General features: G+C 43.6%; 1 protein-coding gene across 1 annotated transcript in view; it reads right to left on the reverse strand.

Moving 5' to 3' along the window:
* DNAH7 (dynein axonemal heavy chain 7) overlaps positions 1-14276 on the reverse strand; it is a 294918-nt gene that overhangs the window by 88468 nt on the left and 192174 nt on the right. Inside the window, exon 43 of the mRNA XM_077829629.1 lies at positions 2315-2661. Within this exon, the coding sequence (XP_077685755.1) occupies positions 2315-2661 (347 nt within the window). The remainder of the gene's footprint in view (positions 1-2314; positions 2662-14276) is intronic.

A 14276-nucleotide genomic window follows, 5' to 3' on the forward strand; every position in this document is an offset into this window, starting at 1 on the left:
TCCTCAACCTCAAGCCCCAGGTTCTGGGCCACTCTCTTTAGGAGCTGTTGGTGGACACTGCTGTCCTCGAGCACTGGAGCAGAAGAGGTTCCTGTGATTACTTCGTCCGGCAACGAGGAAGATGAGGCCCTAACAGGAACCGGCTTGTGCTCTTTCCCTTCCTCACTGAGAGGGTAGCATGGTGCCAGCTCTTCTGGTGTGGTGACCGGTTCAGCGTTGAGCAGCTGGTCCTGCACTGAAGGAGGTGGGGGAGGTGCATAGATTTCTGAGCTTGCTGATACTGACCTCCTGGAATAGGACCCTTGGGCTTGGTGGAACGCCCACCGCATCCAAAAAGGCCATTGCACTGGCACCTGCCACTGTGTGGGCCAGGGCATACGGGGAAACTGCTGTTGCTGCCCATGTCTAACTTCGAGCACCTCCGTTCTGACCTATGCCGGTTCCATCTGGATGTGTATGATTCCACCTCCAAGTCCAATGGAGAGGACTCACTATGTGAGGAGCATGGAGGAGTGGTGCCAGTCGGTGCCGGGGACCAGTGCAGAGAAACAGGAGATTGGTGTGGCACCATTGCTGGTCTGCTCCTGGAAGGCACGGGGAGTGGTGCCGAGGTGACGGTGACCGGCAAGGTACCATAACCAGTTTGTTAAGGGATGATGCCAAGGATCTTGTGGTGCCAGTGTTCTCGGGCCTGGTCTTGCCTGGTTGGAGAAGATGGTGCTGTGAAGCCAATGAGCTCTCCAGCCACCTCAAATGTCTCAGACATGGAGGGCAGCTCTAAAGCCTCTGCATGGTTCTCCTGAAGAGGGGAGTCCATTGGTACTGGACTCAACCGACCCCTTGTTGGGGCAGGAGTCAACAGTGCCAAGCTAGGTGGTACAGTGCTTGAGTGGCCTGGTGTGAGTGGCACTGCACTCAAGTCCTTTCGCTCTGGTTTCGGAGTGGGTGAGCACCCCCTGTTCGACTTCTTTTTCTTCTCATGGGGCACTGGAGATTGGGAGCGGTGCTGCACACACTAGTAGGAGCTGAGCTCCTCTGCAGACAGCCCTCCTGGGGCTGAGAGTCTCTATCAGAGTCCTTTCTTAGCTCTGAGGCCTCCCTTGTCGATGCCAGCATGCTCTGCATCGATGCAGACATGCTAGGTATAATTTTGGCCGAATTGAGCTCTGCGTGGGGGCAAAGGGCGGCTTCCATCAGAAGAATTTTCAACCGTTGATCTCTCTCTTTTTGGGTCCTGGAGCGGAATCCCCTGCAGATTTTACAGTGGTCCTTCTGATGAGATTCCCCACACACTTCAGGCAAGAAGCGGGAGGGTCGCTCCTGGGCATAGGTTTATTACAAGCTGTGCAGGGTTTAAACCCTAGAGACCGAAGCATGCCCCGGTGCCGGGGTTGGGTGGGTGGTAGGAAGGGGATAACCCTGAGAACTATATATATTTAAACTAACTATCTAGTCAATTAGTACTATTATAACTATTTATAGGGAATGATCAGAAGACCCCTAGGGAAAGGGCTTACTGAAGCAAGAGAGAACGAGCATTCCGACCAACTGTCACAGTCAGTAAGAAGGAACTGAAGAGGCGGCAGGTCGGCAGGGCCCTATACACGGCACCATGAAGGCATGATTCCAAGGCTCCTAAACCAACCCGATGGGTACCGCTAAAGGAAAAACCTTCCGGCACATACCTACTTGTAATCGACATGAGCAAACACTCGAAGAAGAATATGTACTTGTACATTAAATTTTGTTACCTTTAGTAGAAAGATTCTTCTCCATCTCAGGCCTTTGCTACTTATTTTCAGATTGTAGGCTGAGTTTAGGCACTTAAGTGTGGATTTTATAGATTTATGCAGGCTCTGGGGATGTGTTATAATGATACTGTAAATTGGTGGGCGACTCAGCACAAATAAGTTATGGCAGAAATCAGCAAGGTTTTTTTCATCAAGGTAAGCAAATACAAACAAAACAATTTCTAATGTGGGGTTTAACCCAGTCCTCAGAAACTAAATGATGAGCCCTTCCTTCCCACTGGCATTCTAATACCCTTCTGCTGCAGACCTGTGCCAAAAGGATGGGGAAGAAAAACCATAATTAACTCTTTGCTTACTGGAGATGGGCTATTGCCCCCTTCATCCTATCCAAGGTACTCACATTTGAAAATCAGACACTATATGTCCCTTTCAACAGCTGCCTCATAATCTTTACCAGTGAATATGTCAGGCCAGTTAGAATTTCCAACAAACTTTAAATCCCTCTTATTATTAGAATAGACTAAATTCACTTGGTTTTTATTTTTACATGAATGCTTACTTACTTATCATAGGAATCCATGGCTATGACCCATTTGCACAGACCTTCCGCTGCTGTGGAAGCATTTCGAATCTTGTCTGGTACAAACTCAGGATTTGAGATATATTGTTTCCTGATGATGGCCATGTAAGCTGGAGGAATGTTGTCCTTATCATATTCATGAAGCGACTGCAGAAATCTTATATCACCTAGAACTCTCTTTGCTGGACCCCAGAAATCCTCTATTTTTTTCCCTGAGCCTGATGGATCTGGAATTTTATCTGATTTGATGCCTTTCAGGATGCATATAGCTTCCATAACTAGTTTGACACCTGAAGGAGGACTCTTCATTGACTTCACAACTGTGATATCCTTAAAATAAATGACATAAATATTACTGCTTCAGACATAGCATTAGACCCACTTTTCTAACGTATCACAATCATTCTATGAATGTTACAGTACTACTTTTCCATATATGTTTGCTAGAATCATACTTGGTATTTTAAACTTAATGTGATCTCAGGATCACAGACAAAAATTAATGTACACTGTACAAATATACCATATATTCATTTTTAATAGTATCTGTCTATTAAATCTTTCATTTTTAAGTATAGGAAGACAATACCCCAGTGTTTTGTCTGCTTAGCCCCTTCTTCCAGTATATGCATTATGGCACTACATGGGTTGAAATAATACTGACAATTAAACAAAGATCATCACACCTGAAATCTGATCAACAGTTAGTTTAGAGAATGAGAAATTTCTTACCTGAGTTTTCTCTTTAGATTAGCAGCTTCTTTTCTCATTCATCATTAATGGTTAATGTCTACCCACATACCTATGAAATTCAGAGGCAGTCCAATATTGTTGCTGGAGACTCCAGGCCTAAGTTCCAACGTTTGGTTCAGGACACCAGAAGAGTTATTCCAAAGAGACAGAAACATTTCAGCAACCCATTATTAGCACTAAGACAATAACTTGATATAATGTCATAATTAACCTTAAGACAATCATATTTTTAAGTCTCCTCTTTGAGAAAAAAATTCTATTTGTATTGTGGTCAATTATCAGACTATCAGGGTAGTCTGAATGAGGAGGGAAGCTGCTAACAGAAAAAAATTATCAGGTAAGAAATTTCTCGTTCTTTTGCAGTTTCTCTCCTCATTCATCACTAATGGGAAGTAACTAGAAGTGAATCAAAGAAGTTGGGGGGGGGGAGATAAGCAGCATTTTATTTATTATTATAACAGAACGATAAATAGGAATGGAAGTTCCCCCTTATAAAGCAAGACATTATGTGGGAGCCAGTAGCACATTTCGAACAAAGGATGCCTGTGCAGAGGAATGGAAATTTACACTGCAAATCTTCCTCTGATGACACTTTCTCCCCAATAGCCCTAGAGACTTTTATGGATAGTTTCCCAGATGTCTAGTATGCCCACTGGTTCAGGATTTCAACATCTTGCTAGCAGCCATTTTGAGGCAATAAGGCCTTTTCATTTTGGATAGAATGAAATGAACAGTGTACAATTGGCAAGTGTACTCCATATACTTCAGATATATCTTTAGAGCACTAGGAATGCTCATTTGTGGCATAAGCTTCCGAAGAAGTGACCAGGGTTTGAACAAAATGATGGAAAAACTATTTCCCAGGAATTATACAAAGAGGAATTTACCTTTAATAGAAATTTTTCTGGAGCTATAAAAATAATCTTTTCCTCACCGCAAGAGCAGATAATGGTGACTGGAAAGGCCAGCTCCAGGCTTGTCTAATCTGTCATTCTGATTAATCTTGGCACCTTATGATACTCAGATGGAATGTCCAATGTACCTACCTACTGCTAAGTAGGACTGTTACCCACATTTCTATCATACTTGGTTGTAGGACTTCAATCAACCATTCTGGAGAAACTCCAATGTAATGGAAATCATCCGAACTTTATGATTAACATTATATTTGTATTATAGTACCATCTGAGGTCTGAGACCCATTGTGACGGACACTGTACAAAGAGAGAGAGTCCCTAACTCAGAGAACTTTCTATTTCCCATCACAACAAAAATATAAATTTGACCAGGTCAGCTGATCCCTGCTGAACTACACTTCTCTTCCAATGCCTATACTATTAACTGTAGGTGTTCCCGGTCTGGATGAAGAAGTCCCTGGTTGAAGAGGTCTGGTCTTTTCCGTAGATGCAATGTAGCCATTCAAATGTGAAGTGCCCCGTGGGACACTGTGTAAGATCATGCAGGATTAGAACCTGGGACCATGGGGGTTCCGTGTTGCCATTGAAAGTTCAGTCCGGGTGTCCACTGGGGGACTAACACCCAACCGAGCCTGAGTGGCAGACCCCAGGCCCACTCATTGGTATATAAATCAGAAGTATAAACACTCATACTTCAATCATAAGCCAATCTCTAATGGGAGTGTGGCAGGGCGCACTCTCCTGTGTCTGTTCAAGTCCACAAACCACGCAGAGACTTTTATGCTGGTAAAATACCCAGCAGAGTTTATTTACAGTGTTGGTTCCCATTATCCTTGTATACTATATAGCCTTACTCCTACAGTGTTAGGGGGCCCTCAGCACTTCAGGGAAGAGCAATCAATCAATCTCGCTCTCTGACTGCTTCCCCCAACTACTTCCTTCCTGTGCGTTGTTGTATCCTCTGCCTAATGGCTTAATTAGCCTCCCAGCTCTCCTCCACCCACCAATTAGGCACAGCTCTTCTTAATAAGGTCTGTTCTGCAGTATTTAATTGGAGCTGCAGTGACCAGAGTGCTGGCTCAGCTGCTGTTGTCCAGCATTCTGTCACAGGGAGGTAGGAAGAAACTTCCCCTATGCACACAATAATGGTATGTTACATGATTTCTTGCACCTTCTTCTGATGCAGACAGTACTGACTGCCATCCTAGACATGACACTAGACTTGATGTATCATTCATCTGATCTCATATGGCCATGTTTGTGGGTTTGTTTGTTTTTTTGTTTTGTTCAGACACGTCACTGATACAACTGTCAAAGTGAACTAAAGAAATGTGTAGTCTGTGATTTTGGAAATTTGTCTTGTAAGTATGCTTCCAATCCTGTGAGGCTTCCTTGCGTAGTGAGTATCCAAAGGTCTACAATAAAAATTGTGCTGGCTTTAAGCATGCTGTTTGTACTTACCTACCCACAAAGGGACATTCAGATGTGATCTAACAAGCCTTTTGGGTTTCTCAGCTACTAATTTCTCTACTGTTTCCCCAAACAGCTCCTCCTCTGTAAGTCTGAATTCATAAGACATCTGTTTAGGATGACTGATTGCTATTCATGGATGTAACATGGCTTCCTTTTAGCCACCAAGTTAGAAGGCATTGCTCTTGTCACATATCACATTAAGAGTTAGACCAAGACAGAACCCAAGATGTCTCACTCCAAATAAGGATCATATCCTTAGATTAGGAGCCTCCTGCTTGCCATAAAATATGCTTTACTGAGTACATGAAAACCTTTGGTCTCAATGGCTATACCTGAGGCTTTGAAACTTCTGTGCAGTATGTCTTTTTTTATGGTTTCTAGACTAATTTTGAAGGAAGTCACCTTCTGATGGCATGTGTAAGGATCCATGAATCTAGAACCCAAGGTTGTGGAGTCCTGGGCAGCCAACATCTCCACATCACCACTTGGGAACCAGTCAGAGCAGCATCCCACAATTACTGGAGGGTTAGGTACCGCAGGAAGTACTGCCCAAAGAGGCCGGAGCAACAGAACCCCACAGCTGCCTGATTAGTCCACACCAACTATTTAAACTTGGAAGCTACCCCAGGGAGCTATCTGAGGAACAATGCAGACTCTGGCTTGCAACTCCTACACACCTCGCCTTTCACTCTGTCTTGCTTCTGACTCCTGCTGTCAACCCCAGCCTGACTTGACTTTGGTACCTGTCTTCTGACTTGGCTTGGTAATTAGTCCCAACTTTTGCCTTATACCCTGGCCTGGATTGACCTTGGTACCCATCTCCTTACTCACCTTGGTATCTAGTCCCAACTCCTGCCTTCGACCCTGGCCATTACAGGATGGCCAGGTGGCCAGACACCACCGAGGCAGCTGCCTATGCCCTGGCCAATACAGGATGATTATCTTTCACTGGTGGTACTACTGCTGCATCAATCTTAAACTCCCCAAATTTATAAAATTTCTTTGTTTTTATATAACATTTTAGTTTGTTTTTTATCAGAAGTCCACAAAAGAGGTGTATAGCTAATAAAGCTTGAAAAGGGAGATATTAGTATTAGTGAGTTCCTTACAAGCCAATGGCATCCTGCCCTAGAAAAGTTATTTATTTTATTTATTCAGTGGGAAGGGTGCACACTATTATTCTGGCCTGTGGGGCCATTCAACCAAAAAAAGGCAACTGGTGCAAACCCCTTGATTGTGGAAATAGTTTTCTAGATGTCCCCAGGAGCTTGAAATGTTCTTTGCCTGCATGGCCAGGCTAGCTATCACTGATGGACATATTGTAGGAGCAACCTAGTACCACATAGGACTTTATTCAGTATATCAAGAGTCATTTGAAACATAGGAAGGGATTTCTCTCTTATCCCCCTGTAATTCCATGATAGTGCAGCTTCCCGAGGAATGGAATCTTCATATGCCTCTGTTCTGGTCACAGACTGCCTGGAGTGTTCTTTATTCTTTAAGGCAGAGCCAGCCTATGGAGCGGGGGAGGGGTGGAAAGTCTTTTTCCCATTGTTCAGACTTAGAGCTCCTTTCCCAACTACAGCATGGGTTTATGGCTGATGACCAGAAGGCACAATTCCTATTCCACTGCTTCCTGGTATCTGAACCCCTTTCCGGGGCAGAGCAAAGGCCTTTGCACTGAAAGTCGGATAGGAACAATTGCTATTAAACTACAATCTGAGTTAGTGCTACACAGGAGTGAAAGGCTTCCCTGCATGTCCAAGATGGAGGAGGGATGGTGAACTTGATACGGGGCACTGTGAGTGCCTCTGTATAGGAGATAAACCCCAGCAAATACTCTCATGAGGGGAGACTTGCAAAGGGGAAGAGGTTTAACCCCTGACTTTCACCCTCACTTGTTCATTAACAATATTAATTATTGCCTGGTGAAGGTGATGCTTGTTTTTGCCTTTCTGGGACCTGGAATTTCGAAGTTTATAAGACTTATCCCTGGAGATCATGAAAATCCCCCAATTCATAGGGGGAGGAAGGAGAGCTGTGTGAGAGCACTGCTTCTTGGCTCAGGGATCTGAGGATCCACTTCAGTATTTGGGGAGAGGTGAACAGAAGGATTTTGGATCCTTTCAGGGTTTTTTTTCCTGCTCCAGCCAAGTCTATTGCAGGACTTACCCCCTAAGCTGTCCTTAGACTCCCTCCCCAAAATGCTCAAAAGCCTCCAATCAGGCTTTTCTGCACTGGACCTGTGGCTTCTCAGGGAAGGGAACCAACATGCAGCAGTGGAAGGGTTGACTGGCTGTGAACAGCCAGCTCTGCAGTGCCTGTAAATGCTGCCTCACTTAAGGAATACTGCTTAGATTTAGCCTTGTGTTCGCACGACAGTTCTGCCATGCCTGAGGGAGGACAAAGGAGTCCCAAGGAGGAGGTGCTGCAGTGACAAATCCTGATAGTTGAAACCATCATGCTGCCAAATACCAAATCCAGAAGAGGAGGAGGAAGAAAGAGTATAAGTCACTACTGCAAATAAAAAGTAAACTTATAAAACAAAAAGGTTGAGAGAAACTGAACCTCCAATTTGTTCCACCTTGGAGGAGCATGTTGAAGGTCAGAGCTTAATCCTGGAGCCTCCAGCATCAACACTGAACCACCTCCAAATTCCATAGATGCAGGCAATAACTGTAAGCGATTAATGAGGAGAGAAGCTGGGTAACAGAATAAAAAATTCATTAAAAGTAGTTTCAATACTATGTCTGACCCTAACTCCATTTTTGTGATTTTACAATTGCTTTTTCCTTTTTTAAGAATGGTTTTTCTTTCCTATGCTGCTGAGTGAAAGACCCATACAAATAAACAGTGAAACTAACTGTACGGTGGAAGCAGTGAAACTAACTATAAACAAAGTGCTGTCAAAGGCACAAAGTAATCAAACTGAAAAAATATAGAAATATGTTTCTCTTTCTCAATGGCTTCCGTTATAGTCATCTTAGACACGGTATTCTTATAAAAACCCTAGGCACAACCTTTTTAGACAGAAAAGTAATTTTAAGATTACCCTATTCCTGTAAACTGTTCAGACTTAACTGAACGCACTTTCTTTGGAGATTATCAGACCCAGATAAAAATTTTAAAACGTAAGTGCCTGAAGATAGGCATCTAAATTCCTGTTGAGGCAAGTAAATAAAAGTGGCTTGAATGTCAGAGCTTCTGAACACCCTTCATTCCCACTTCACCCATTTTTACTTTAGAGAATATATTCGGGCACCCAAGTTTGAAATTTTGCCATCACTGTGCAGAGGTTGGGATTCTCTGCATTTGAGACTTGAGATGCAACAACTTTAAATAACATTAGAGTATTCCCATTAGCATAATCATTACCAAAAATATTAATGAACACAGTCCCTATATAGAATCATTAGGGATTCCAATCCTCACAAGCTTCTATGAAGAATACACACTTTTAATTTATAAGCAGTTTTTTGACTATATTTATAATTTAAAACTAAAGCCATAATTAGAGTTAATAAAATCATTATAATGTGAAACAGTCAAATGATTTCTGAAAATCTAACTATATTAAGATTTGTTGGTTCTGTTCTAACTAGATTAAGTTATTTTATTTTTAAAGTTATCAGCTTTATCTGGCATTATTTAGCTTTCACAAATCTGTGCTGACACACACATATTAAATCTTAAAAACTGTCCATACAAAATGATGTCAGGAAATTTTCCTAATTTAGTGCTCAATAGGTCCTGAGTTAGGATGTACAAATCTGTAATCTTCATCTTTTTTCCCCAGAATTTCTGTGTTTGAAACCTGGTACTATAGTTGCTGTTTTCCAATCACCTAATACTTCTTCAATAGTAAAATATTTCCTAAAACTAGTTGTTAATAAATCAACTATTTGAACCATAATGTCAAATAGCATGTACAGAGATGTAACTAAGCACATCCTGTGCTCTGTCTAGTTTTAATTTATAGAAATACTTCTCGATAAATATTATGGTTATTTTGATATATTATTAATATTCACCTTCCAAAAAAAACTGGAAAGAAATTGTGCAATTTCCTTTTCAATAACCAACAATTTCTTACTTTACGAGAGAGTGAGTGGAACCATGAATAAGGTAGCAAAATTCTGCAGTTCTAGGCAAATATAGGACTAGTCAATTTCTCTGAACCAACAGCACAGAAGAAGGTGCTCACTTTATGCAGTAATTATGGTTCTTCCAGATGTGTTTCTCTAGGGGTGCTCCATTGTAAGTGTGCTTGTGTCCCTGCGCAGCTGAATGGAGAGCTTTGGTAGCAGTGTCCCTTAGGCCTGCACATGCGCTGTGTCTCCTCATGCTGCTCCGCGAGGCTGGTCAGCGTGCACGAGCTAATCCCCCTCAGTTCCTTCTCTACTACAGAGTCATTGACAAGAACTCTGAAGTAGAGGGGAGGAGGGTGGGTTGTGGAGCACCCATACGCGGACACATCTCCAAGAACCATCGTTACTGCACAAGGTAAGTAACTTCTTCTTCTTCTTCAAGTAGTATCCCTATGGGTGCTCCACTGTAGGTGACTCCTGGGCAGTACCCCTTCTGGAGGGCCAGAACTTCGGAGTTGGGTCTCTTACAGATGACAGCACTGTGGAGCCGAAGATGGCGTCGGTGGCGGAGTCCCCAGTGATCCATAGTGATAAAGAAAAGAACCAGAAAACAACCCTATAATCATGTAAAGCTAGGCCTCTGTCTTTTTTCTATGCTTATCTGTCTTCTCTCTAAGGTTATGGGTGGAAGGAATGTGAACTGTGTGTAACCTGTACTCCCTGTTTTGGGGAAAAAATTCCTTATACAGATAAGCCTCCATGTTTATACCTATCCCAGAACTTCAAACAGACTGGGTTAACCGGCTTGAACTGGAAGAGATATCACACTGTATGTTGAACCAGGCTATAAAAGCCCATCTCTGTTCTTTGTTCGGGGCTTCACCATTTTCCTCTGTAAAGGAATTGGTGAGCCCTTCAGCTGTCGTACTTGCTAGCATTAAAGTGCCTCACTTTATCAAAGAGCCAAGACTCTGTGTTTTGTTTGACTAATACAGAAGTCCAGGGAAGGCTACCCTCCTAACCCTAGATGGGAGGGAAAACCTTTTTCCCTAACAATATCGTTCTGCAAAAGTGTGGGTTGACGCACATGTCGCTGCTCTACAGATCTCTGAGATAGGGACATTCTTGAATAAGGTGATGGATGAGGAAATTGACTTTGTGGAGTATGTACAAACAGAGTCTGGAGAGGTCATATTGCAAACTTGGTAACACTGTCTGATGCAAGTTGAGACCCACTTGGAAAGCCTTTGGGGTGATATTGCTGAGTCTTTGGATCTTTCCATAATGGAGAGAAAAAGCTTAGGGGACTTCCTGAAGGTCTTTATCCTGTCCAAGTGGCCAGGGCTCTCCTGACATCCAGGATATGCAATATAGCCTCCCTGTTGTCTCAGTGAGGCTTGGGGTAAAAGATTGGAAGGTGACTCAGTTGATTCATGTGAAAGAGGGAGGTCACATTAGGGATGAATTTTGGATGCAGCCTAAGCGTAACATTGGCCAAGAAGAATACCCTGATAGTGGGGTTATGCCATCAGAGCAGCTATCTCTCCTATTCTCCTGGCTGAGGTAATCGATATCAGAAAGGGCATTTTCATGGGAAGTTACGTCAGTGAACAGGTGATCATAGTTTTGAAAAGAGGCCTAGTTAATGCTTTCAGTACCAGGTTTAAGTCCCACATGGGAGACAGTAGTTGAGGTTGAGGGAAGAAGTTTATTATATTCTTGAGGAATCTTTTACTAGTTGGATGCGACAGCACTGAGTAACCCTCAACAGGTTTTTGGAAAGCTGATATAGCTGCTAGATGGACCCTGAAAGAACTTAAAGATAGACCCGATTTCTTTAGGGTCAATGCATAGTCCAGGATATGTGGAATAGTCACGGATGTTTGGGAGAAGAACCAAATCTGAAACCTGGACCATTTTTTCAGGTAAGTATGTGGCGTCGAGGACTTTCTGCTGTGCAACATAACCTCTTGTACCTCCCTTGAACAGGAGCTTTCTAGGTGTTGGAATCAAGCAGCAGCCATGCCTTGAGGCAGAGAATCCCAAGTTGGGATGCAGGGTACATCCTCTGTTCTGTGAGAGGAGGTGCGGAATGGTTGGGAGAGGGATCAGTGGGCATGTCGTGAGCTGTGACAGGTAAGGGTACCAGGTCTGTCTTGGCCAAGTAGGAGCAATCAGAATGATGTGGGATCCCGCTCTTTATTTTCAGTAGGACCTTAGACAATTGAGGAAATGGAGAAAAGGCACTGAGAAGGTCCCTGTTCCAGGGGATGAAGAGAACATCACCTGGGCAGTGTTGACCCATCCCTGATCCGTAGCATGGACAATTCTTGTTCAGGTGAGTGGCGAACAGGTCTGTGGATAGTGTCCCCCATCGTCCGAATATGTTGTGAAGTACTGTCAGGTGTATCTCCCACTTGTGGTCGTGTGGGTAACCAGTAAGGAATTGTAGAAGCTGTTTTGCTGCTGGCTTGGTGAATAAGTATTAGAATAGCCACCAGTTTTGGGGATCATCTGCCCCATTCTTTGCAATTACCCTAATTGAGCAATCGCAGAGTGGCCCCCATGAGACCCCAGTCACAGATGCAAAGCAGAAGGGAATTAGGGCAGGTAGTGGAAAACAGATAGGAACCACATATCTTGAAGATCCTCCAGTTACTCTACAGTAAGTAACTTTCTCTTCTTCTTCAAGTGCTGGTCCCTATGTGTATTCCACTGTGGGTGACTGACAAGCAGTACTCAAGTAGGAGGAGGCTTCAAGAATGCAAGCAGCAGAGCCATTTGAAGAACGACCATCCCAAAGGATGCATCAGGAGTCCTGTGTTGGAGCATCATACCTCAGATCAGTAGAAGGAACCCCACACAGCTGCTTTGCAAATGTCAAGTAGAGGTATTTCTTAAAGTTATGCCATTGTCGTCACCTGTGCTCTCACCCCAAAATGGGAGGGGGAAATCAGACAACTGACAGCAGGGTAAGATACAGCCTGAGATCCATTTTAGAGGTCTTCTGAGAGGAAAGATCCTAACCATGGACTCCGGTATGGCGATAAACAACCTGGGAAATTTTCTGACTGGCTTTGTCCTTTGTAGATAAAAGGCTAAGGCTTGTTTCATGTCAAGGGAATGAAGTCTCCTCTCCTTTTCAGATGCATGTGGCTTTGGAAAAAACAGAGGTAAGGGGATTGACTGATTCAGGTGAAATTCTAAAAAAACTATGAGGGTGAACTTAGGATGTAAACACAATGAAACTGTCTCTATGGAATATGATGTAAGGCAGATCCCACCATCAGTACTCCAAGCTGACCCACCCTCCTGGCTGAGGTGATGGCTACGAGGAATACAACCTTAAGAGACAGGAGAGACATGGAACATCTGGTCGCTAGTGGTCTGAAGGGCAGCTTGGTGAGCACTGATAGAACAAGATTTAAGTCCCATTGAGAGAAGGTTTTCTTACTGCCAGAAAATTTCTAACTAGGTCATTCCAGAACCTGGTAGTCAGCAGGTGAGCAAAAATTGAGTGACCATGTGAAAGTGGGTGGTATGCACTGATTGCTGGCAGGTGAACCCATAAAGAGTTGATGGAAAGACAAGCTGTTTTGAGGGAAAGAATCAGATGAATACCAGTTGGCTAAATAACATTTCCTAGTAGAATCCTTTCAACTTTTACTAAGAATGTTTTGCATGTTCTAGAGTTAATGGCCACCCAAAACTACGCCCTGAGCTGGAGTGGTTGGAAGTTGAGATGCTTGATTCTGCCCTTCCCCTTTGTCAGGTTATTGGAAAAGGAATGAATGCTGATCAGTGACCAAGAGGACATACATAGGAGACTTGGGAACCAAAACTTTATGGGCCAGTTGGGGACAAGGAGGATGATTGGAGATCTGGCAAAGCAAAGATGTCATCAGGTGGAATGTAAGACTCTGCTCTCCCTGGAGTGTGAGGGGTCCTATCAGCCCAGATCAACAGAGCAGACATAGTTTGTGCCTCAGCTGTGTGAGGCAGAGCCAGTACAGCTGTTGATTGAGGCTGGCAATGGCTGCCTTTTGGTAGTACTGTTGGTTTCCAGAGTTTAGGCTTAGTTGGTATCAGTAGCACCATTGCTGCCAGAGCATAGTCTGGTCCCAACTTATGGGCTTTTTGTCAAGACCCTAAGATTTAGTATGCTCTAAGTCTTCATGAGGGGAGCAGAAAGATTTGTTCAACTTAGGCACGCCTGTATCTGTCTTCTTTGAAGTAGATTTAGAGGAGAATTTGCTCTTGTGTTTATGAGAGTGCTCCCTGCCCCCATGACAAGACTCCAGTGGGGGATCTGTATGGGTAGATTTCCTTATTGCTCAGTAGAACCTTACATAAGGAGGCACACTCTTTGCTGAGTCAGCCCAATGTATGGGAGGGGAGGTCCCCTTGGCCTGGGTCAAAGTGCAACCTTATGGCCTTCTCCATTAAGTGCTTCTTAAGGTATGAATGGGGAAAGAGCAGCAGATATCATATGTTGCTGCAACCTGAGCTTCCCTAAGGCAGTACAGGCAGCGTTAATGGTTGTCACTGACTTAGAAGGAGCATGTGCAAGAAACCAGTTTTGAAGCCTAGAGTCCCGGCCATAGTCCAGTACTCATATCAAGATGTGTATGTGGGGGCAGGGGGGTTGAATTCCCTACAGTGGGGAATCTATCAAACTACAAAACTTAGCTAAAAATAATGGATAAAATTCTAA

Source organism: Eretmochelys imbricata, chromosome 11, assembly GCF_965152235.1.
Source record: "Eretmochelys imbricata isolate rEreImb1 chromosome 11, rEreImb1.hap1, whole genome shotgun sequence".
Lineage (NCBI taxonomy): Eukaryota > Metazoa > Chordata > Testudines > Cheloniidae > Eretmochelys > Eretmochelys imbricata.